Source organism: Mirounga leonina, unplaced genomic scaffold, assembly GCF_011800145.1.
Source record: "Mirounga leonina isolate KUSES-001 unplaced genomic scaffold, KU_Mleo_1.0 Mir_353, whole genome shotgun sequence".
NCBI lineage: Eukaryota > Metazoa > Chordata > Mammalia > Carnivora > Phocidae > Mirounga > Mirounga leonina.
Genome location: NW_023270699.1, coordinates 503,620 through 528,555, shown reverse-complemented (window position 1 = coordinate 528,555; position 24,936 = coordinate 503,620). Strand labels below are relative to the sequence as shown.

The 24,936-nt window shown below is 43.0% G+C and overlaps 1 protein-coding gene across 5 annotated transcripts in view; it reads right to left on the bottom strand.

Moving 5' to 3' along the window:
- The window catches only part of MCM3AP (minichromosome maintenance complex component 3 associated protein), a 52,111-nt gene that overhangs the window by 1,064 nt on the left and 26,111 nt on the right, over positions 1–24,936 (bottom strand). For 4 of the 5 annotated variants that reach the window (XM_035029997.1, XM_035029996.1, XM_035029998.1 and 1 more), the window contains 12 exons: positions 19,354–19,506; positions 17,835–18,032; positions 17,158–17,226; positions 16,943–17,077; positions 14,886–15,039; positions 9,185–9,455; positions 8,882–8,979; positions 7,213–7,603; positions 5,845–6,102; positions 5,344–5,473; positions 3,514–3,717; positions 376–526 (listed from right to left, as the gene is read on the bottom strand). In XM_035029997.1, the coding sequence (XP_034885888.1) occupies positions 376–526; positions 3,514–3,717; positions 5,344–5,473; positions 5,845–6,102; positions 7,213–7,603; positions 8,882–8,979; positions 9,185–9,455; positions 14,886–15,039; positions 16,943–17,077; positions 17,158–17,226; positions 17,835–18,032; positions 19,354–19,506 (2,212 nt within the window). The remainder of the gene's footprint in view (positions 1–375; positions 527–3,513; positions 3,718–5,343; positions 5,474–5,844; positions 6,103–7,212; positions 7,604–8,881; positions 8,980–9,184; positions 9,456–14,885; positions 15,040–16,942; positions 17,078–17,157; positions 17,227–17,834; positions 18,033–19,353; positions 19,507–24,936) is intronic. The other variant, XM_035029999.1, reaches the window with a different exon arrangement.

Sequence of the window (24,936 nt, the reverse complement as noted above, 5' to 3'; positions counted from 1 at the left end):
TTTCCTCAGGGAAGGTTAATCCCAGAAAGGAAGCTCAGGGTGATGCCAAGGCTTGGACATGATGTGCACCAACAGAAGCCACTGTCATCCCCTTTGTTATTCTGCTCAGTGCCCTCACTGCGTGCCAGCACAGTTACGGGTTTTGTTCGGTTCTTAAGCGTATTTTAATTCCACTCTCCCTTCATTTGACAAGTAGAAACACGGAATTAGTTGGGCCTCTATAACACTGACAGATTAAGCTTAGGAAAATATCTTATTTAACCTGATAATTTATTGGTCATCACAACACCATAGGATGAATGGAGACATTACTTTTCCCAGCCATTCTCTCAGTCTTGAATTCTAATTCAAATGCCAAATGTACTCTCCTCCCACCTGAGGGCTAGTAGCGGTCACTGTCTTCATCACAGGTTCAATAGTTTGAGGCAGAGACACCAGAGTCTGAGGAAGGTAGAGGGGAAGGGACATTGAATCCGTAAACACTCCTGAGTCTGCAGACAACCACTGCTGAAGCTGATCTTCAAACCTAAAGCATTTGAGAATGAGGAAGAAAACATTTAACGATCATTCACTTGATTCTCCTGTATATATTTTTAATTTTTTTAAAGATTTTAAGTAATCTCTACAACTAACATGGGACTTTAACTTACAACCCCAAGATCAAGAATCACATGTTTCACCGACTGAGCCAGCTAAGTGCTCCTACTTCTAATTTTTTAAAGCTTTGCTTTTTACTAAGGATAGAACAAAGTTATGACATCAACTGAGAAGTAGAATCATACTCTTAAAAATTTTAATCTTCTCTTTAATTTATAAGCCCAAATTAGATTTAATGGAAAAGGTGGCATTTATTCAAAAACTGCTTTTGCATGTTACTTAATATTACTCATAATTCTCTCATTTGGTTTATTTTCTCTGGCTTATTTTGGTGTGTGGGTTTTTTTTTTAAATGTTTTATTTATTCATTTGACAGAGAGAGAGAGCACAAGCAGGGGAACGGCAGGCAGAGCAGGGAGAGGGAGAAGCAGGCTCCCCACCAAGCAGGGAGCCCAATGTGGGGCTTGATCCCAGGACCCGGGGATCATGACCCAAGCCAAAGGCAGCCACCTAACCGACTGAGCCACCCAGGCACCCTTATTTTGGTGTTTATAAGTAATTCTTATCTCTCTTTTCTTTTTTTAAGATTTATTTATTTATTTTAGAGAGAGAACACGTAAGCGGGAGGGGCAGAGGGAGGAGAGAGAATCCCAAGGCGACTCCGCAATGAGCACAGAGCCCAATGTAGGGCTCAGTCCCACAACCCTGAGATCATGACCCAAGCTAAAATCAAGAATCAGATGGCTAGGTCCTGGAACCGAGCCCCGCATCGGGCTCCCTGCTCAGCAGGAAGCCTGCTTCTCCCTCTCCCACTCCCCCTGCTTATGTTCCCTCTCTCGCTGTGTCTCTCTCTCTCTGTCAAATAAATAAGTAAAATGTTAAAAAAAAAAAAAAATCAGATGGCTAGCCAACTGTGCCATCCAGGCGCCCTGGTAATTCTTATCTCTTAATGGATTATCCAAATATATGGATTGATGGTTATAGTTAAAATTAACTCAAAGTAATACCCCACTGTCACCTAACACACTTCAGAGCTGTTCACTCCATACACTAGTCTTTTCAAGAAAAACAATCTGATCCAACTGCTTAAATGAGACGGACCTAGGAAAATCTACTTTGGAAATCATGACACATTCATTCACTCTTCCAACACATATTTATCAAGCCCCCACCAAACACTAGGCACCATTCTAGGTACCAGGGTTATAGCACTGAAAGAAAACACACAAGGTCTGGCTGTAAGCAGCTTATACTTTACTGAGGGGAGAAAGACAGGAACACAAGGTAAGGGAAATGTGGTCTGAAGGTGAGAAAGACAAAGCAGAGATACGACCAGAAGGTTCGGGGGACGAGTAAGGAGGGCCTCCCTGAGAAGCAGACATTTGAGCAGAGACTGGACGTAGAGTGCAAGGTGAGCCACGGTATATCAGGAAGGTGGCTAAGGAGTTCAGGCAAAAGGAGCAGCAAACACAAAGGCCTGGCTGTGTGCTGCCTGGCATGCTGAAGGAGCAGAGAGGTCAGAAAGGAAATGGGATGCAGAGCATGTAGGGCCTGCCCACTTCATAAAGACTCTGCCTTTAATTGGAGAAGAAGCCACTGGAAGGTTATAAGCAAAGGAGTAACACTTGAAAGGCTCACAATGGGTCTGCCAAGACTATACCACGGCCCACTGCAAAAAATGGTCCAATTCTGAATATATTTTTAATAGAATAGGATTTATGGATGAACTGGATGTGGAGGGATAATTCCAAGACATTTGGCCAGGGCAGCTGGAAGGACAAAGCCCCATCAACTGAGAAAACCATCGAAGGAGGAGCTGACTGGGGGAAAATTGGGAATTAGATTTGGGATGTTAGCATTGAGATGGCTATCACGCAACCTATAAATGACTAATGAAGACTTCAAGAAACCAGTTGGATATTCAAATCTGGACTTCAGAGAACTCAGGGGTTGAGATATAAATTTGGAGTTGTCAGAATATTGATGTTATTTTAAAATTCATGAACCGGATGCTTTCACTGGGGAGTGGGGATGCAGATGACACAAAAGATAGGTAGGAGTGCACAGGGATGAGGAAGAACCAGGAGAGTCCTAGGGGGAGTTGCCAGCTGGGCAGGAAAGGGACTCAGGGCCTCCTGGGAGTCAGGAGGGAGAGAACAAAGGTATGGAACACTGCCGGGGACTGGGGTTCATGGTCAGTTCAGCTTTGTGCAGGCTGCAGTGACCCTGACCAGAGCAGACATGCGCGTAGAGAGGGGGTCAGGAGAGACTGAGAAAAGAGAACCACACTGTTTGAGGAGTTTACAGTCAAGGGAGCAGAAACTCAGGGATGGTCCCCAGTCTGGGTGCTGGGGGGGGGGGGGGGGGGACACAACAGAGAGGGACGCTCACTGGAGTGTCCTGAGTGGGTGGGAGATGGAATCCCAGCCAAGGGGAGGGGCTACCCTTGGTGATAAGCTAGACCCAGGGAGGCTGCTGGGGGTGGGGGCTGGGTACGGACCACTTTGTAAAGTGCCTTCTTCCTGGTTCACTTAGTGAAACCATAACATGGTGGTGGGAGATACAGAGGAGGGTCTACAGTGTGGGACGATGCAACGGCACCCTCAGGCTTGCCGAGGGCAGAGAGCTGGTGCCAGCCAGACATTCAGCACTATCCACTGAAGACACTCCAGGAGCCAGCCACACTTTCTTCCCACCAGAAAACTTAGGACTGACTCTCAATAATGAACAATAAGTGAAATGGCTTTCAAATAAGAAACAGTTAAGACATACTAAGGCCCTGCCTCTGCCTTCAAAGAGCTTACACTTTACACGTCTGACTGGCCTTTTTTAAACAAAGTCACATCACTGGGATCCTTACTAATCCAGCACGAAGAAGCCTAAAGGATACAATAAACAGAAGGGAATGGACTTCACCTCTTGCTCTCCTCTTTCTCCAGCAGCAGACTCTGGGACAGACACTGGGCCAGGAGCTCCTGGGCAGAGGCTCCGCACATCAGATCTTGGGTGCTGGGAACCCGCCCCTCTGGGCCATGCTCCACATTCCTCTTCCCTTTCCGGTGCGTGTGTAGTAACGGAGCCGGAAACTTGTTTGCAGGATGAAAAGACTTTATCCCCAAACTGTAAGTACATGTTTTGAAATGGTTATGGTCAGGAAAGAGGGAGAAGGGGTTCCTCCAGCATCAGGAGTGTGGGTGTAGACACAGAGTCCCAGACCTTGCCTATTTCTGGCTTCCCTTGGGGTCAGGCTTGGGCACAGGGTCTTCTGCCTTATGGAAGAGGCTTCCCTTCTCTCCTGGGCAGCTCGGTGCTCGGAGCTTCTCTCCTCCGAGTTTGGTTTCCCATCCCAGGGTTATCAACAAGGTCTCTATTTTCCCCTAATATTGGCAAGGTTCTTATTTTGACATTTAGCTCTTAAATCCATGTGTAAGTAATATTCACAAACAGTGGAAGAAAGAGTATCTACTGTTTTCTCCAAACAGATGCCAACGGCTATCCTCTTCTCACTGGTCGGCATGGTGCTTCGTCACGTGTGGTTGTTTCTGGATTCCCTGATCTGATTAGTCTGCTGTAACTTTACTGTACGTTCTGCTATCAGGCACAGTAGACCCTCCTTGTTTTTTTAATTCAAAATTTTCTCAGTAACTGCTACACATTTTCTCATACTGATGAATTTCAGAATTAACCTGTCAAGACCAGGGGTATAAATCCTTTTGGGTTTTTGATTAGAAATGCCCTGACTTTACGTTTGAGAACTGACATCTTCATAGCACTGCATTTTCCCATCAACAGAGCTAGCCCGTCCCTCATTTATTCAGGTTTTCTTTGCACCTTCAGGGCCCCGAGAGTCCCCTTCACAGGGGTTTAAGGCCTTTCCTGGGTAAGTTTATGTCCATATGTTAAGGGTTTGTTGCTGCTGTGAATGACAATTTTTGTACGCTGCAGGCCCATCTGTCTGATCACCTTGCTGAACTCTGAAGGACGTTTAACTTCTAAGGACATAACTACTGATTTTCCCGAACTGACAGTTTTACTGTGTGGAAATGGCAGTTCCTCCTACCTTTTAATATTTACGCCATCTTATCTGTGTCCCTGAACTGGGCAGCATTTCCAGGACAACAGTGAACAAGTGACGTCAGGGGCAGCTCAGACTGGTTCTGACGTGTTTCTAATGTCTTAGCAAGAAGTTTTTTTTTTTTTTTTTTTTGGTAGTTTTATGGTAGAAAGCCTTATCAAGCTAAGGAATTTTTTTACCCAAGTTTGATAAGAAATTTAGGAATGAGTATAAATTGGGGTGGAAGGGTATAAACTTTAAGAAAAGCATTTAAATAACTTACTGAAATGATCACTGTTTTTATGCTATGATAGCGAATTACATGAGTCGATTTCTGTTGACATGATTTATCCTGGAATAAAGCCTACTGTGAATTTTTTGATGTACTAAAAGATTATATGTGCTAACACGTTTTATTCAGTACTTTTAAACCAGGTTTGTAAGTCAGATGAGATGTCAGCTTTCTTTTGTCTACACTCTCCTGGCTATGTTATGATTTCAGGGTCAGGCCTATCTGATAAATAACATGCTTGCATGAGAATGATCTGTTCCTCGAGTACTTTTCAGAACATACACACAGTGGGCTAGAATCTGTGTGTAGAACATTCATGTTCCATGTACTCTGGAGAAGAATAAGTCAGTTTGCTCTGCTGGTTGTTGGGACAGAAATATATAATGGACACAGATCTCACCGCTCCTGACTCAGATGTAGCTCCTTATGTGTCTGCATTCTGGCTTGTTCCCATGACAAAGGAACATCATATTTTTTCAAATGGTTTTTAAAAAAATATACACATATCTGACCATCTTCACTCAGAGCCTCTGAAAAGACAATACAAAAAACAAATGAGAAAAGAATATCAAAAGAGCAACAAGTGACTGCTTGAAATCTGCTTAAATACACCGATTTGACAAGTCCTACTGATTAATTAAAGTCACACAATTATGTTACTCCCATGCCCCAAATATGCCCCAATGTCCATGGGTCATTTAAGGTTCAGACAGGCTCATGTCTAGACTGTGGCATGGCCAGTATAACTACTCAGAGTCACCAAAATCTAACTTAGAGCCAGCCTAAGGGCCCATTTCAGGGAGGTAGGTCTAGGTTCTCCTGGAACATTCCTAGCTCCTCCCAATATTTACAGTCACCTGGAAGTCACTGAGGTGACCACACAGCACCGAGTACTAACTACCTGATGTGACGGGAAGCCTGGGGGGCGTCCAGTCCCTCAGCTTGTGGTTGATGCACAAAGCAATGACATCGTCCCATGGGATCTCAGCAACTGAGGGCCCTGTCCCCTGGCCCAGGGAATGGCTTTTGCTCTTCCACCTGCGGTAGGTTCTGCAGAGCAGGTTTTCCACCTGGGACTGGAGAACAGGCTGCGTCTGGCGAGAGCTGGGGATCTGGGAGGCATACTGGACGACCATGGAGCACACAGGGAGCCAGGGCGCTGGAGAGAAAGCACCTCCTCAGTTACAAGGTTTGGCCAAAGCATAGGCATATACTACACAAAATGTTCTCACTGCATTTTCTTAGAAAAAGACAACTGTGTATTTGAGAAGTTTGCTTTTGAATTTGAAAATAACAGAACCACAGCTGCTGAGGGAGGGAAGAACATCTCCTTCCCTATGTCCCAGTAAGAGGTGCAGGCACCCTGGACAACATACACAACAAAGAGTCCACCTTAGAGGCTCTGACTATCCAGGCCTGTGGTTGCACCAGAAATCTGTATTTTAACCAGCAACCAGGTGGCTCTGGTAGAGGAAGTCTGGGCTTCTCTTGGGGAACCCTGCACTAGCTCACAGCACAGAGGATTTATGCTGTGTGGTTCCCTTCCCTTTGGGTTTCTTCAGTAACAAGCATCGGCTGGACCTACTGAAGACCACACCCCGGAGTTCAGAAGGGCACCTGAGGCCTCTGTTCCACAAGGCCCAAAGGAGAGTGGTCCTGCCACGTAAGTAGCAAACAGCCTCATTTCCTCCTGCCATTGTCAGCAAGGGGAGGGACAACCTCCCTGCCCAGCCCAGGGGACCTATAACGTCTCATCAGAACTGCCTCACCTGGACACAACCAGAGTCACAGAACAGAAGCTTCTTTGACAAAGAAGCAACACTGGTGGTAAAGCGGCACTGTGTGGCATGGCCCCAGCAGAGCCAGCAGCATGGGCAGGGCTACCTGGTCCCCATGCTCTTTGCCCCCACACCCTGTGGCAAAGGCAGGACAGAACCTGCTGTCAATTCAAAAACCACAGGCCTTGGGTTAAGCATTCCTCCCGACATCACTCACCACCTTCTTCCTTGGGCTGTGCAGACACCCACAGACTCCTCTATTGGTGGTAAAGAGCCAACAGCCCCCCCATACAGAGAGCCCCAGCCCTATCTGACCCCTGAACCGAAAGGCAGGTGCAAGCAGGTACGGTGTGGGAACGGGGAAGGAGGATACACAAACCTCACGCTAGTGCCCAATACCTGCCAGACTGTCAGTACAGTAAGAAAGAGAACAGGAGGCTTGGCTGCCCCACATTCCTCCCCAGCCAGGACCCCTCAGCATGAGCACGCACCCCCCAGGGGTGGAAGGTCCATCTGGGGAAGCTGGAAGCTGAGCACAGCCTGCCTCAGCCAGGCCAGGTGCTCCGGGGCGTTCCAGTGAAGGTGAGGAAGCAGGCAGCTGCCCCCCGCCTCAGCAAACTCAGCGACAGGCCAGGACAGGTCGCACAGCTGTTCAGAGGACACCAGGGAGGCGAGGAAGTTCAGCACACTGTTGAACAGCTCGATGATGGCTCCAGGCTCCTGCGAGGCCAGGCCGCCCTGCCGCCTCTCTCTTCTGTCATGGAAAAACCGGCCACTAAACTCACGACCAACCCCATCTTCCACATACTGAACGAGGGTCTGGCAGCAAAGGTCAAGGGAACAGGGGCAGTGGGAGACCAGCCACTGCACGGCCTGTGAAACCTGAGACACAAAGACAGTCAGAAGAGACTTGGTTAAACAATTCACCCTGTTTTCCAGAAAGAGCTTCCTGAAGGTGCTCCTCCCACAGCAGGTGCCACGGCGAGCACCACCTTGCCAACCACACCAGGAAGCAGGCAGAAACTTCCACTGTAGTTGAGTTCGGCCTCCTAAGCCTCCCAGGGAGGGGCTCCGGGTCCCATCCTACCCCGAGGAATGCAGCCTGCAGGATCACCCCTGAAAGTGCTCTGGCCCGAGGGAAACCAGTCCTGAACATCGTCTTCACCATGCACAGAAAGGGAAGCCATGTCTCCCCATGCTTAGGCCTAACGTCTCAGCGCACACCCACATGCTCTCACACCCTTACGTCTTCCTTCCTGCAGTTACTTTCACTGTAATTCCCAGCACTTCTTTCCCTAAATGGAACTGTTACAACAAAACCTCTAAAGAAATTTACATAAACAATTTAATTGGTTGTAGACAGCAAGACTGTGGGGCAGATTTTATCTTTTATTTTGATTTCTGCTTATATTTTTTGAAAGCTGCCTGACAAAACATAAAGTTAAAAACCCAAGCAGTGACATGTGGAGTTTAAGAAACAAAACAGAAGATCATAGAAGAGAGGAAAAATAAAAACAAGACAAAATCAGAGAGGGAGACAAACCGTAAGACACTCTTAAGCATAGAAAACAAACGGGGGTTGTTGGAGGGGGGAGGGGTGGGGGGAGGGGGTAACTGGGTGATGGGCATTAAGGAGGGCATGTGATGTAATATGCACCAGGTACTTTATAAGACTGATGAATCACTGACAACCTACTCGGAAACCAATAATATAATACGTTATACGTTCACTGAATTTACATAAAATAAATTAATTTTTTAAAAAATCCAAGCAGTAATATATACATTACACTTACTTTTTTTTTATTATGTTATGTTAGTCACCATACAGTACATCATTAGTTTTTGATGTGGTGATCCATGATCCATTGTTTTCATATAACACCCAGTGCTCCATGCAGTACGTGCCCTCCTTAATACCCATCACCGGGCTAACCCATCCCCCCACCCCCCTCCCCTCTAAAACCCTCGGTTTGTTTCTCAGAGTCCATAGTCTCTCATGGTTCATCTCTCCCTCCGATTTCCCCCCCTTCATTTTTCCCTTCCTGCTATCTTCTTTTTTTTTTAACATATAATGTATTATTTGTACATTTATTAAGACAGAACAAAAGGGGACAACTGAAGTGTCTTACTGGGCCTTTAAAAATGATGAAGACTTACCTTAGTTGTACCTTGTAAATCATTAACGGAGTCAGGGATCTCAATAACGGTATAATCTGAAATCAGCTTAGCTGAAACCAAATCCTGCAGCATCAGACCTTTGACAGAAACAAATGGAGGTCACCTATCTTCTGCTCTCAGTGTGCAGACAAACACATCTCACTGCACTGACCCCACCCAGCCCTGCTCCTAGTCACCACTGTCCCTTGACCCTCTACACCACACTGCCAACACTTCCTCAGACCAGGGGCTCGACCCATTTATGAAACATGTGGGTTCATCAGCGAAGTTGCCTTCACAAACCATCTTCCACTTCCTTCTCCATGGCGTCCCCTCCTGGGCTAGGTACAAGGACCACAAGTGGAAGCGCAGGCTGGAAGGGCTTGGCCTGAAGGAGCTGCTTGATCTGTAGCAACGCAGACAGCCAGTACACGTCCTCCTCCGCCATGTCCTCGCTCTCCACTTTGGGGGGAAGCAGCAGCATGAGCCCACTGGCTCCCAGGAGCTCCTTCTGTGTCTCCACGGCGTCAAGGGCACAGTCGCTAAGGGCACCGTGAGCCACCTGGAACAACATCTAGACCATCAGGAGGGACACACCAGAGGACAAATCAGCAGAGACTGTGAGCCCCAGAGCAAGTGCGACCAAATGCTCACTGCTCTCTGGGCTGCCCTCCCTCCAGGAGACTGTACATTAGTGCAAGAAATAGCCAGGTCAACAGATAATTCAGCCTCTAGGTAGAACTGTGCTTGAAGATGTTACTTTAATCTGAACAATTACCCTTAAACAGGTATAAAAACAGGTAAGCCCAAAAAACAAACCAACCAGGTACGCCCATAACAACAGAAGGGGGTAAAGGCAAACCAGCAGTAGCCAAGGGATTCTGATCAGTTTCTAGAAAGCATCATGCAGATGGGAACAACCACCGGATTAAGGAAGCAGAGGAAGCTAGTCCTGAAGGGCTAGAGATATTGGTATGGAAGGAACCAGACCAGCTGAGCCTGCAAAAGCCCTAAGCACTCAGACCCAGTGGCACCAAGAGCCAGAGGTGAGGTTCCGGACCACATGGACAAGTCACACACACAGCAGTGGCCCTACAGGTCATCCAGCCCCCTGCAGGCAGCCTCGAAGTGCATCCTGCCCCCTGGGCAGGCATCCTATCCTGAGAGGATGCAGGCATAGTGGAGGGGACTCAGCATTAGCCACTCCCTACTTGTCCCAAGAGGAAGAAACAAGATGAATCCTTTCCAAAGAAACCAAACAATGCAAGAGATACCAGGTCCTGACATTTGGGGGTATCCCCCAAAAAAGGTGGCCTTGCTATTCAGTTACCCTCTACCCCCCCAAACACAGAGCTTATGACCAGCCTTTTAGGGCCCATTCAGGTATGGGCAGCCTCAGATAAGGTGTCTGAGGAGAGCCTCCAACATAAAAGGGGAGACTAGAATAACAGAGAAAAGGAAATCCAAAGGAAACAGATAATGCATGGGACATAAGAAAACTCAGACCTCAAAAATCCTGATTTCCTCTGACGATGCATCCAAAAATAGTCACAAGATGACATGATAAAGTCAAATAAGGATAAGAACAAGGAAATGAAATGATATGTATAGAATAAAAAACTCAACAGAACATGTGGAATATAAAGTCAATGAATCTCCCAGAGCACACTATTTAAAAACAAGACAGAAAATAGAGTAGGAAGGATAAGAAGTTCAGAGGATTAATTGATGAGATCCAACACCTGTTTCATAGGAGTTCAAGAGAGAACAGAAAAAAAGAGAAGGAAAACAGGTGGCAGTGAGATGCAAGAACATCCCACAAGTGGAACAGTCATCTCCAGCCCACAAGGACCTGCCAAGCCCAGCAGAGTGAGCACAGAAGTCAGCACCAGGCATACCCAAGGGGACTTTCAGAACCCCAGGGACAGAGAGCAGGCTTCTAGAGAAAAACAAAACCAGGCCACAGAGAAAAGAACAGGAATCACCTTAGACATCTCAGCAGCAACTCTGGATGCCAGGTGACCATGGAGCAAAACTGGAAGGAAAAACCAACTCACACTTCTACAAACCTCGATAAACCATAAAGCAAATATGAGGGTAAACACATGTTCAGAGAGTCAAGGAATAAGGAAATTCTATTCCCACAGATCCTTTCTTTGGAAGAAACTGGAACATGAACCCCACCAAACAGGAAACTAAACCAAGAAAAAACACAGCTGCTGCTGTCAATGGCAGGACCAAATAAGCACTTGGTAGGAGGCAGGTGTGGTCCTAAGAGCTCTACAGGTATTAACTCACTTGACCCACAAGGGCACCTGTGTGTGGTGCCACCATGTGGTAGCTGTGTGGCCTGGGGCAATTTATTCTAACTTCTCGGAGCCTCAGTTTGTTCTTAGGTAAAAGAGGGATCATAAGATCTCACTCACATGTGGAATTTACAAAACAAAACAAATGAGCAAAGAAAAAAAAAAAAAGAAAGAGACAAACCAAGAAACAGACTTAACCACAGAGAACAAACTGATGGTCACCAGAGGAGAGATGGGTGAAATAGGTGATGGGGGTTAAGGAGTGCAATTGTCATGATGAAATAAATACATAAATAACATAACATAAAGTAAAATAAAATAAAATAGATATAAGCCAGCAGGAGCGGGAAAGGGGAGAATGACAGTCATAATTTGGATTATCAACCAGGGAGGAGGCGTGCTTAATACTCCCCCCCCACACACACACAGCTTCCTTTTCCCACTGGGACATTAGCTCCTGAGAACGGGGATTTGTGTTGCTGTCTGCTATATGCCCAGCACTTGGAATAATGCTTGAGACAGAGAAGTCACTCAACAAATACTTGTGAAATGCATACCTGAGTGAATGGATGAGGAATGCAGCGTGACTTCTGAAGGAGAGAGGCTTTCTCTCCAGGAGGTACAAGCCAGTCCGAGATTAATTAAAAACCGAAACAAACAAAGAAACAAAGCAAAAATTGGGGAAGGGGAGGAAATGAACAAAATGAAAATCAGGAAAGCTCAGAGAGCAGAGACCCTGTTGGTGTTATACAAATAAACAATATAAAATATTAAAAAAAAAAAAAAAAAAAAGAGGGCTCCTAAGAGTACTCATTCATACGCAAGTAACTTGCCCAAGGTCAGAGTCAGCAGGGGAAGGAGCAGGACCATGCTACTGTATGGAGACCAGAGTGGCAGCCACACCCTGGGACACAAGGTCAGCCCAGAGGGGAGCAAGAGGATGGCACTTTCTCAAAGGTGAAGGGATAAGGTGAAGTGACAGAGCATCTGGAAACCCCTACTAAGATGTATATAGCCAACATGGTGGCATATTTGGGTAAAAATAATGAAAGATACAGAGAAAACTACATTAAGTGAGAAAATAAGGCAACTGTTACTTGCAAAAAAAAAAGAAATGTAGTCACAGAACACTTGCTGGTTCTGGGGCAAATAGCAGTCACACAGCCATCAAAATGTGACCCCACTCACTGAGGTAAGATGAAGTGATGATGTAGCCACCCTGGGAACTGGGGAAGGCTGGGTAGGACCATGATGTAAGACTTCACTCCTCACCTAGCATGGGGTGCAGCCATGAAGACACTCCCACAATCCCACCTTCTAGTGCCCACGCCCTTGCACGATCCCCTGCCCTGACTCACTTTTAACAGACAGAATCAGACAAAAGTGACGGGATGTCACTTCTGTAATTAGGTTACAGACAGACTGCCATCTTGCCCAGCTGATGTTATAAGCTGCCCTATGGAGAGGCCCCAGCCACAGCCTGCAAGGAAGTAATCCTGCCAACAACCATGAGAGTGAGCTTTGAAGTGGATCTTCCCTCAGTCAAGCTTTCAGATGAGACCAGAGCTTTGGCTTACATCTTGATTTCCACCTTGTGAGAAACCCTGAGCTAGAGGACCCAACTAAACCACAACCTGCACTTCTGACCCACAGAAGCTATGAGATAATAAATGTTTACTATTTTAAGCTGCTAAGTTTGGGGGTAATTTGTTGTACAGCAAAAGATATATTTTAATGGGAAGTCAGTGAAGAACATCTCAAGTAGAGAAGTTGAGAAAGAGCAACATAAGCATGCGATTTGGAAACACAACAGAAATCAAGCCCTAGGAATAGGGGCTACGAGAGGGGAAAGGGCTGCTATGTCTCATTATAAATCATGAGATGTTACCTGACTTTTTAACTACATGCAAGTATTGCTTTGATTAAAAGACTTAAGAATAAAGGCAAGAGGAACAACCAATTGTCCAATTGGTGAAATCTGACTTTATGGTCATAGGAAAAAAGGGAAGAACATGAACCAAGACATGACTGTTACCCCTAAATGGTGAGAGAATAAATGGCTCTTATTATCTTTATGCTTCCTCTATATTTCCTTATATTTCTAAACTTCATACATGTATTACTTTTACATTTAGAAAATAAAATAAATAGTATTAAAATGGAAAAACATGGGCGCCTGGCTGGCTCAGTCAGAAGAGCATGGGACTCTTGATCTCAGGGTCATGAGTTAGAGCCTCACACTGGGTACAGAGTTTACTTAAATAAATAAATAATAAACAAATAAATAAATAAATAAAATAAAATAAAATGGAAAAACAAAATAAACAAAAACCCTATAACCAAACTACAATTTGAAGAAGTTCCAATTTGAAGAGGGAACATGGACTAGAGTATCACTCGCACATGAGCAGAGTGTGGCACAAAGGGGACCTTCTTAGGAAGAGGAGAGGTCTGGGCACAGTAGGCCACGTCAGGACACACAGGAGAGTGGATTCTCACTGAGCCCCCATCTGAGCGTGCAGCCCAGCTAGCCCTCATGAGACCTTGGAGCAGAGTCATGACCACATTACAGAAGGCACGACAATGAGGCTCAAAGAGCTGGCCAGAGCAGCAGCGATCAACCCCAGAAGCCCACACTTTCTGCCCTGCACTGCTATATTCCAAGCAAATAAGATACACATCTGGGTTTATCTGAACACATACACTAATACCACTAATACCTAAAATCTATTTATGTAGGCTTAAAGCTAATGAGGAAACAGGTTCTCACTAAACAAGAATCTCTCAGGTGATGGCTCCCAGAGGGGAGGGAGTGGAGGCAGGGCAAAATGGAGGAGAGTGGGAGTTACGAGCTCCCAGTCATGGAATGAATAACGGGGATAAAGGGTGCAAAACAGAGAACAGAGTCAATGCTTTTGTAACAGCGTTGTATAGTGACAGTAAATATACTGTGGTGAGCACACTGTAACATACAGACTTATGGAATCATTATGCTGTACACCTGAAGTTAATGTTAACATTGTGTATCAGCTCTACTTCAATAAAAACAAAATAAAATTTAAAAAAAAATCTCTCAGGGAACCAGTTAACACCTGTACTATACAAACCCCTATAAAGAACAAAATTAGAACTTATAATCAAAAACTGAGGACAACCTGAATATAAAATAAAACCAACTGACCTGAAATGCCCAGTACTGAACTTCTACAGTAGCTGGGACCAAGTTTAGTGAACGCTGCATAGGATTAAAAACCATAAAACTGATGTATCAGGAAGCTATTATCATAAAGGTGTCAGCTACTGGCAAACCACACGACATAACAGGCATCGCACTGTTGTGCAATGCTCTCTCATCCCCCTTGGGTTAATTACCAGAGGCGCATGGAGTCCAGGGCTCCTGAATTATGTGAATCTGTGCAGGATGGTTCTGAGTTTTCACCAAGTTCTCAAAGAGGTCTGTGACCTGAAATAACCGGTTAAGGCTCGCTGCACTCCTGAGAATCTAGCTTGGTATGTCACACCAAGAGGGTGATCCATGGGATGTCATGAGGACTCAGGGAGGAACAGACTTGACACAGGCTTCTGAGCCTCCTACACTCCTTCAAAACCACTTCAAGGCACTTATAGGATTCCAATTATGTCTGGGAATGAGTGAAATAAGAAAATCACAGAAGTAAATACACGGGATTCTCACCCACCTTTATACACACATTGACAGCAACAGTCTGATCCCCTTTGCTGCTGAGTGCGTGAAACAGAGCGAGCGTCTGAATGCCCCCAGCTTCACTGCTCATGTCGCCCACTGAGCCATCACCTCCCATGAACTTGACTTGTAACCAGTTTGCTAAAATTCTGTGAATAAAAGAAAATAACACTTCAAAAAGAGTCTACTTCTAAATGTAAACTATAAAGATTTTTAGGAAAAGTAAGGAAGAGAAATACTATAGAGATGTAGGTTCACAGACATCAACTCTTACTGTAAAGTTGAGCTGGACAAAATAGGCTGTGATTTTAAACTGGAGCTAGGAACTCTACAGGGGCAACAGGAGAGGGCACTCATGAACCTGGTCCATTGCAGTGTGATTTAAAATTCTGAAGCACTAAGAAGACTGTGACCAACAGAAAAGGTCCTTAAGAGTTTGAAATACAGTTGACCCTTGAACAACACATGTTTGAACTGTGTGGGTCCAGTTATATGCAGATGTTTTTTAATAATGACAGTACAGTACTATAAATGTATTTCCCTTATGATTTTAAACATTTTCTTAACATTTTCTCTAGCTTTATTTTAAGAATATAGTATATAATAGAAATACAAAATAGATGTTGACTGTTTATGTTAGGCTTCTGGTCAACAGTAGGCTATTAAGTTCTGGAGGAGTCAAAAGTTATATTCAGATTTCCAACTGTGTAGGGGGGATTGACCTCCCTAAAAGCCGTGTTATTTAAGGATCAACTATACACATGTTTTACAGAATCAAATTTCATGCCTGAGCTCTTAAGAATATATGATGTGTATTTCTTAGTGAATAAACTTATTAGCGAATCAGAAGACAGCTGTTTTGTTCTAAGAAATGAATCATCATTTAAATACTTTTAAAATACCACAACTCTCTTCTTTGCTCAGCTGTCTTACAAGCTTTATAACTTTTTCCTTAGCTTGCATGTGTTTCAATAGTTATCTGCTAAAAAACGAATGTATTCAGAAAATTTAGTAACCCTCAAACACTGCTAACAAGAATGGAAAATGGCGCAGCCACTGTGGAAGACAGTTTGGGAATTCTTCAAAGACTTTCAAACATAAAGTTACCTCACAACCTAGCAATTCCACTCCTAGGTATATAACAAACAGAATTGCAAACATCTGTACACACAGACACGTATACATGAATGTTCACAGAATTATTCATAATAACCAGAGTGGAAACAACCCAAATGCCCATCAACTGATGAACAGATAAATAAAATGTGTTATATTCATGCAGTGGAATATTATTCAGCCACAAAAAAAGAATAAAAGACTGATATCTGCTACAAGATAAAACCCAGAAAACATGATGGCTAAGTGAAAGGTGCCAGTCATAAGCCTACAGAGAGTAGGACTCCATTCATATAGGATGTCTAGAAAAGGAAAACGCATGGAAGACAGGAAACATATTAGTGGTTTCCAGGCGCTAACAACAGGGAGGAATGATGAGTAACTGCTAATGGATATGGGATTTCTTTGTAGGTAAAAAATGTTCTGGAATTAATGGTGATAGCTGTACCACTCTGTAAATATTAAAAACCAGTGAAACAGAAACTTTAAAGGGGTGGAATTTATAACATGTGAATTACATGTCAATAAAATTGTTAAAAAGGAAAAGTAGTATGTTCTGCTTTAAAGTGACTTCTAGAAGCAGTTTGGTTACAGGAAATAATGCCGTGTCAATTTCTTGGATTTTTTTTTTAAATGCCGGGTTTTTTTCTTAAAAAAAAAAAAGGGAGTATAGCAAACTATAGTCACCTGTCTTCCCCAAGAATCTACAATGAAGCAAGCTCTAATCAATATACCTCAGCATAGCTTTAAATGAGGATCAACTCTCAAAATGCTTTTGGGCCCAGTTTACAGAGTAAAAATTTAAATAATCTAAAGTGTCAACTTCAACTCACAAAACAGACAAGTCCCTCATGGCTGATGCTCTCGGAGAAGTCACTCCGCCTCCTGAAGTCACTTTCTCAACCTCAGAGCCCATAGAGAGAAACCCTTCCTGACCTGCCAGGACTCCCTGGGGACTGCTCTTCTCCATCAGGCAACACCAGCACCAGTTTCCAAAACACACGCTCCCGCCTCCCAGGGAGGTGCTTGGCCACAAGGGACGGCAGGTCCAGGGGCACCCAAACCGCGTCACTAGAAGGGACAGAGCACAGAGGGTAAGCCAGTGCACAAGCCCAGGCAGGAGCAGCACGCACGCCGGGGGTATAACAGACCTCAGCAGTTGCTTGTAGAAGTGCTGAACCTTCATCTGGTGCGCCGTCTTATTTCTGAGCCACCTTAACCTACAAAGAAAGGAGAAGGACACTGCCTGCATGAGGCCAGCTCAGTGCCCATGCAAGGAGCTTGATAAATTACTTACCGATGTTCTGAGTGGAAAGTAACTGGTTAGTAGTGTCTCCTGATGGGAAATGCTTAGGAGACCAAGAAAACTTCTGCTGATAAAGAAACCAATTAGTCAAAGGACTTGTTCGTTCCACAAATATCAAGCAATTATCTATTGTCCCTAGTGCCAGCCATGGGAAATGAACAGTATACAGATAAAAATTCTGCCCTCTAGAACACACTCATGGGGACAGAAGAACCTCCACCAACAAGAATGGACATGGTATATCCACAAGACCAGAAGAGAAACAGGTGACTTTTAGTAAGATTCAATTACCAGGCCCTGAGTGTTTGAAGTGGAAAAGGCACATGAAATCAAAGCATGTAGAATATGTCCTCCATCCAGAACTGGAGGGGAAGACAACCTTCAGGAACACAACCCTGCATCTGTCTTCACTTTCTCTGATTCCACCCATCTTCCCTCCAAGTGCACACATTAATCCATGCTCTCTATAAAGCCAGGTGGGGCAGGGGGGCACTAGACAGCCATGGCAGGCTGAGTGCTCACCTGGTGCAGGAGATGCCCACTGTTCCTGCATGGCCCAGGTCCAGAAGGCCCTTGGCCAAGTTCTCCTCAGCAATGGGGCACTCTGCACTGGGCACCAATGCCCTCAGCCGGTCGTTCATATCCACACAGCAGGGTGCTGCAGGGAAGGCCCGCATCTGGCGCCTCAGTTTCTTCCGGGCTGCGACGGCTTCCCTCCACCTGGAAGATACACCACCATATCATCACTGGATATTTTAAAGTTCACTACAGGGACAAAGGCAAAAACACAGTGCAGTGCTACAACATACGGAAGCAACGTTTTCTGGCAACATTTAGGTCTTTCTCAGCAACAGTCCTCAAACTAAGAAATGAATCAGAATGAAAATTAATACTCAGGCACAGGAAAGGCATGACAGCAGAGGAGTGGTGGTGAACAACAAAACTAGGGAACTTAAATTAAGCACTAAAGCTGAACAATCTTTGGAAGCCAATTTGGCAATATGGATACAAATATAAGATACATATATACTTTGCCCCAGCAAATACCACTGATGGGAATTTATCTCCAGGTATGTGTACACCTCTGCGAAATGTTTGTACAAGGACAGTCACTGCAGTACTCTTCGTCATGGCTAAAAAGAAAAGCCACGTGAAAGTCCATCAACTGAGAACCAGGTAGGTCATTTACGGTGCCTCCGACACCTGGAAGAGCCCAATAAGCTGTTGTGCTTAGGCCTCCACCTGACCTCAAATGGAGGAAAGAAAGGTTAGCACAGAGTAGAGAACATGCTGTCATCTGTCCTAACAACCACAGAAAAGGGCAGAAGGCTCTGGATGGGTACTCAGCAGCTGCTTCTGAGGAGGAAAATGGGGGTCTCTTGTGAAATAGACACTCTTTCTCCCTCTATTCCCTCTTATATGGTTGAAACTTCAAGGTACACTGTTATTTATTTTAAATGAAACTATGAATCACCACACAACATGCATAGTACATGCCCAGTTTAAAGATTAATGATAAATTAAACAGCCACATACTTCCATCCAATTAAGAAGCAGTGGCCATGACCAGCACTGGGCCCTGCTCAATCACACACCCTCTCACTCCCAAAGGTAACCACTATGCAAAGTTTATGTTCACCATTTTCCTTTTCTTTAGAGTTATACTACTATGTATAAATTTAAAATAATCTAGTTTGAATATACACTGTACGTTGTACACATTTCCCTAAGAATTGCTTTTTCACTATAAATTGTTTTAGAAATTCATCCATGTGGGTGCATACAGCTAGAATTTGTTTGGCTTATTCATGGCCATCTCTCTGTGTTGAGAGCAGTGGGTAAATGAAAGAAAGCAACCTATAAATACTTGTCGAAATACAGAACAGCTCCCAGTCTAATTCCTTACTTATCCCCTTAGCATCTACCCTTTAGGAAGGAGCATGTTTCACATGTGTATATAATTGACTATTTCTGAAAGTATAATCTTGTCAAAGGCTTTCCCCATGTGCATCCATTTCATGTGTAAGGACATAGGACTCACCGCTGGAGATACTTGCAGAAGCACTGAAGTTCCTGGAGGGTCTCCTTTGCAGTCTGGAAAATTTCTTCACCGAGAAACAAGTCCACCAGGTGGGCACAGACATCCTCACAGCAACGGGCCATGCGGACCCTCTGGTCTGTCTCCACTGCACTCCTACAGAAGAGAGCAATCAGGATAGGGACACTGCACCCAGGGCCCACACACACTGAGGGCTTGTCCTATAAAATGGCAAGACCTACATCCTTACTGTTGAAATGTAATTATGTCTCTGCCACAAGAGAAACTCTCTGTCAAATAAATAAAATCTTAAAAAAAAAAAAAGAGAAGCTTTGAGATTTTCATTTTACTTAATGTACAGACACCTGAAAAGATAGAGCAAAAAAGAACAAAAGCAGTACAGGGTACTAGATCACAGGTCCAACAGAGCCCTTGCAAATAGTCAATAAGTAAACCTTTATCTTAATAAAATAGTTACCAAATTTAATTTTTAAGTGACCAATAAGACAACTACAACACCTTCTCATCAGCTGTATCTGATGTTTGCAATTAGAAGTGCCTCAAGTACATGACAGCCGGCAGCCAAGACTGGCAGCCCATGTTTCACATGGCAGTGGCCCTCAGATAAACCAATATCTAAAAGATTTTTATGACAAAATTCTGTCAACCAAGGGAACACAGAAAATGTTATCAAATACATTTAGTCACAAAATCAAAGAAGCTTAAACAAGCAAGACGTGTTTCCAGTAGCCATCGTCTGTGGCAGATGGAGACAGCCCTGGTGCTGAGCTGAAGCCCAGGTCTCCCAGGACTGTAGGAAAATGTATCAGCAAGTCCTAGCTCTTAATGTATTTCCTAACACTCCTTCCTGGGATTAAGAATAGACATCGATCCATCACTTATGAGGTCTCATGCTTATAGTAAACAGGGAAATAGACTCCCATTTATTAAAGATGGAAAGAAACATTATTTAAACAAAACACTTCAGAGGTGCGTGGGTGGCTCAGTCGTTAAGCGTCTGCCTTCGGCTCAGGTCATGATCTCAGGGTCCTGGGATCGAGCCCCGCATCGGGCTCCCTGCTCCGCGGGAAGCCTGCTTCTCCCTCTCCCACTCCCCCTGCTTGTGTTCCCTCTCTCGCTGTGTCTCTCTCTGTCAAATAAATAAATAAATAACCTTTAAAAAAGGGGTGCCTGGTTGGCTCAGTTGGTTAAGCGATTGCCTTGGGCTCAGTCATGATCCTGGAGTCCCGGGATTGAGTCCCGCATCGGGCTCCCTGCTTAGCAGGGAGTCTGCTTCTCCCTCTGACCCTCCCCCTCTCATGCTCTCCCTCTATCTCATTCCCTCTCTCAAATAAATAAAATCTTAAAAAAAAAAAAACCTTTAAAAAAAATAACAATAATAAAAATTAAAAAAACACTTCAGCCTCCTGGCTATGTCCTCCATCTGCACTGGAATCTGTGCTCTATACTAATATAGCTCATCACTTTCAAGGCTACCTCAGGGGAGCTTAAGCACAAAGACAGATTTCCCTGCACACTGAACTTCTTTCTACCCTGGAGCTTGGAGGTAAAATCAATAAAGTTCTTAAGCGACCATCGACTTAATACACACTACTGTACACATAAGATGTTATATATGAGCCTCGTGGTAACCACAAATCAAAAACCTATAATAGAGGGGTGCCTGGGTGGCTCAGTCAGTTAAGCATCTGCCTTCGGCTCAGGTCATGATCCCAGAGTCCTGGTATCGAGCCCCACGTCAGGCTCCTTGCTCAGCGGGGAGCCTGCTTCTCCCTCTCCCTCCACCTGCCATTCCCCCTGCATGTGTTCACTCGCTCGCTCTGTCAAATAAATAATAAATAAAATCTTTAAAAAATAAAACCTATAATAGTTACACAAAAAATAAAGAGAAAGGAATCCAAGCATATTATTAATGAAAGCCATCAAACCACAAGTGAAGAGAGAAGAAAGGAACAGAGAACTATAAAAAAAAAAACACACACAACAGAATGCAATTAACAAAATGGCAATAAGTACATACCTACCTATCAGTAATTACTTTAAATGTAAATGCTTTAATCAAAAGACATAGGGTGACTGAATGGATTTAAAAAACAAGATCCATCTAACATGCTGCCTACAAGAGACTCACTTCAGACCTAAAGACATATAGACTGAAAGTGAAGGGGTGGAAAACATACACTACGCAAATGGAAGTGGGAAAAAAAGCCTAGGTAGCAATACTTATATCAAACAAAGTGACTTTAAAACAAAGACCATAGTAAGAGACAAAAAAGTACAGTACATAATGATAAAGGGAACAATCCAAGACGAGGACATAACAATTGTAAATATCTATATACCCAACATGGGAGCACCTAAATACATAAAGCAAATATTAACAGACATAAAAGGAGAAATTCACAGTAATACAGTAATGATAGAGGACTTTAAAATCACATTTACATCAATGGATAGATCAGACAGAAAATCAACAAGGAATCAGTGACTTTGAACAACACATGAGACCAGTTAGACCTAACAGATATATATGGAACATGCCATCCAAAAACAGCAGAATACACATTCTTTAAGTGCACATAGAACATTCTCCAGGATAGATCACTTGTTAGGCCACAGAACAAGTCTCAATAAATTTAAGAAGACTAAAATCATATCAAGCATCTCTTCTAAACACAACAGTATGAAACTAAAAATCAGAAACAAGAAAAAAATCTGGAAAGAACATAAACAAATGGGGGCTAAACAATAGGCTACTAAACACTAAATGGGTCAACCAAGAAATCAAAGAAGTTAAAAAAGTACATGGAGACAAATGAAAATGAAAACACAATAGTCCAAAATCTTTGGGATACAGCTGTTCCAAGAGGGAAGTTTATAGTGATACAGGCCTACCTCAAGAAATAAGAAAAATCTCATATAAATAACGTAACCTAAAGGAGCCAGGGGGAAAAAAGAACAAACAAAACCCAAAGCTTGTAGAAGGAAAGAAGTAATAAAGATTAGAGCAGAAATAAATGAAACTGAGAGTAAATACAAAATAGAAAAGATCAATAAAACCAAGAGCTGGTTCTTTAAAAAGATAAACAAAATTGATAACCCTTTAGGCCAGACTCATCAAGAAAAAGAGAGGACTCAAAATCAGAAACGAAAGAAGAGACGTAACAACACACCACAGAAATACAAAGGTTGTAAGAAAATACTACGATAAATGATATGCCAACAAACTGGACAACCTAGAAGAAGTAGATAAATTCCTAGAAACATACAATCTTCTAAAACTCAATCAGGATGAAATAGAAAATTTGAACAGATTACTAGTAATGAAATGGAATCAGTAATCAAAAACTCCCAACAAACAAAAGTCCAAGACTAGATGGCTTCACAGGTAAATTCTATCAAAAATGTCAATAAGGGTTAATACCTATTATTCTCAAACTATTCCAAAAAATAGAATAGAAAGGAAAACAGTCTATAAATGTAGAAACATTCATTCTACAAAGCCAGCATTATCCTGATACAAAAACAATGACACTACAAGAAAAGAAAACTACAGGCCAATATCCCTAACGAACACAGATGCAGAAACCCTCAACAAAATATTAGCAGACTGAATTCAACAATACATTAAAAAAATAATTCACCACAATCAAGTGGAATTTATTCCAGGGATGCAAAGGTGGTTCAATATTTGCAAATCAATATGACACACCACATTAACAAAAGAAAGGATAAAAACCATATGATCATCTCAATAGATGCAGAAAAAGCATTTGACAAAATACAACACCCATTCATGATAAAAACCCTCAACAAAGTATGTTTAGAGGGAACACATTTCAACATAATAAAGGCCATATATGAAAAACCCACAGAAACATCATATTCAATGCTGAAAAACGAGAGCTTTTCCTCTAAGATCAATAACAAGTCAAGGATGCCACTCTCACCACTTTTTTCCAACACAGTCCTGGAAGTCCCAGCCACAGCAATGAGACAAGAAAAAGCAATAAAGACATCCAAATTGGTAAAAAAGAAGTAAAACTGTCACTATTTGCAGATGACGTGACACTACATATAGAAAATCCTAGGGCGCCTGGGTGGCTCAGATGGTTGGGCGTCTGCCTTCGGCTCGGGTCATGATCTCGGGGTCCTGGGATCGAGTCCCGCATCGGGCTCCCTGCTCCTTGGGAGCCTGCTTCTCCCTCTGCCTTTCTCTCTCGCTCTGTCTCTCATGAATAAAAAAAAAAAAAATTCTTTAAAAAAAAAAAAAAAAAAGAAAGAAAATCCTAAAGACTCCACCAAAAAACTATCAGAACTGATAAATGAATTCAATAAAGTTTCAGGATATAAAATTAATACACAGAAATTTGCTGCATTTCTATACACTAATAACGAAGTAGCAGAAGGAGAAATTAAGAAAACAATCCCATTTACAGTTGCACCAAAAAAAATAAAATACCTAGGAATAAATTTAATCCAGGAGGTAAAAGACCTATACTCTGAAAACTTTAAAACACTGATTAAAGAAACTGAAGATGACACAAACAGAAAGGTATTTCTTGCGCATGGGTTGAAAGAATTAATACTGTTAAAATGTCCATACTACCCAAAGCAATCTACAGATTCAATACACTCCCTATCAAGATACCAATAGCATTTTTCACAAAACAAAAACAAATAATCCTAAAATTTGTATGGAACCACAAAGACCTTGAATAGTCAAAACAATCTTAAGAATAACAAAGTTGTAAGTATCACAATCCCAAATTTCATAATATGTGACAAAACTACTATAATCCAAAATAGTATGGTACTGGCACAAAAAGAGACACAGAGATTAATGGAATAGGATAGAGGGCCCATACCTATATAGTCAATTGTCTTTAAACAAAGGGGGAAGGAATATACAATGGAGAAAAGACAGTTTTCAACAAATGGTGTAGGGAAAACTGGATAGCTACATGTATAGGAATGAAACTATACCACTTTCTCACACCACATGCTAAAAGAAACAAAATGGATTAAAGACCCAAGTGTGAGACCTGAAACCTTAACACTCCTGAAAGAAAACACAGGCAGTATCTCTTGGACATCAGCCTTAGCAACATATTTATGGATATGTCTCCTCAGGCAAAGGAAACAAAAGCAAAAATAAACTACTAAGATTATACCAAAATAAAAAGCTTTTGCACAGTGAAGGAAACCATCAGCAAAACAAAACAAAAAGGCGACCCAGTGAATGGGAGACGATATCTGTAAATTACATATCCAATATAGATGGGGTTAATATCCAAAATACATAAAGAACTTACATAACTCACCACCCAAAAAAAAAAAAAAAAAAGTTTAAAAACAGGCAGAGGACCTGGATATATATTTTTCCAAAGACCTATATATGGCCAACAGACATATGAAAAGATGCTCAACATCACTAATCATCAAGGAAATGTCAATCAAAACCATAATGAGATATCACCTCAGTCAGAATGACTAGAATCAAAAAGACAAATAGTAATGTTGGCCAGGATGTAGAGAAAAGGGAACCCTTGTCTACTATTGGTG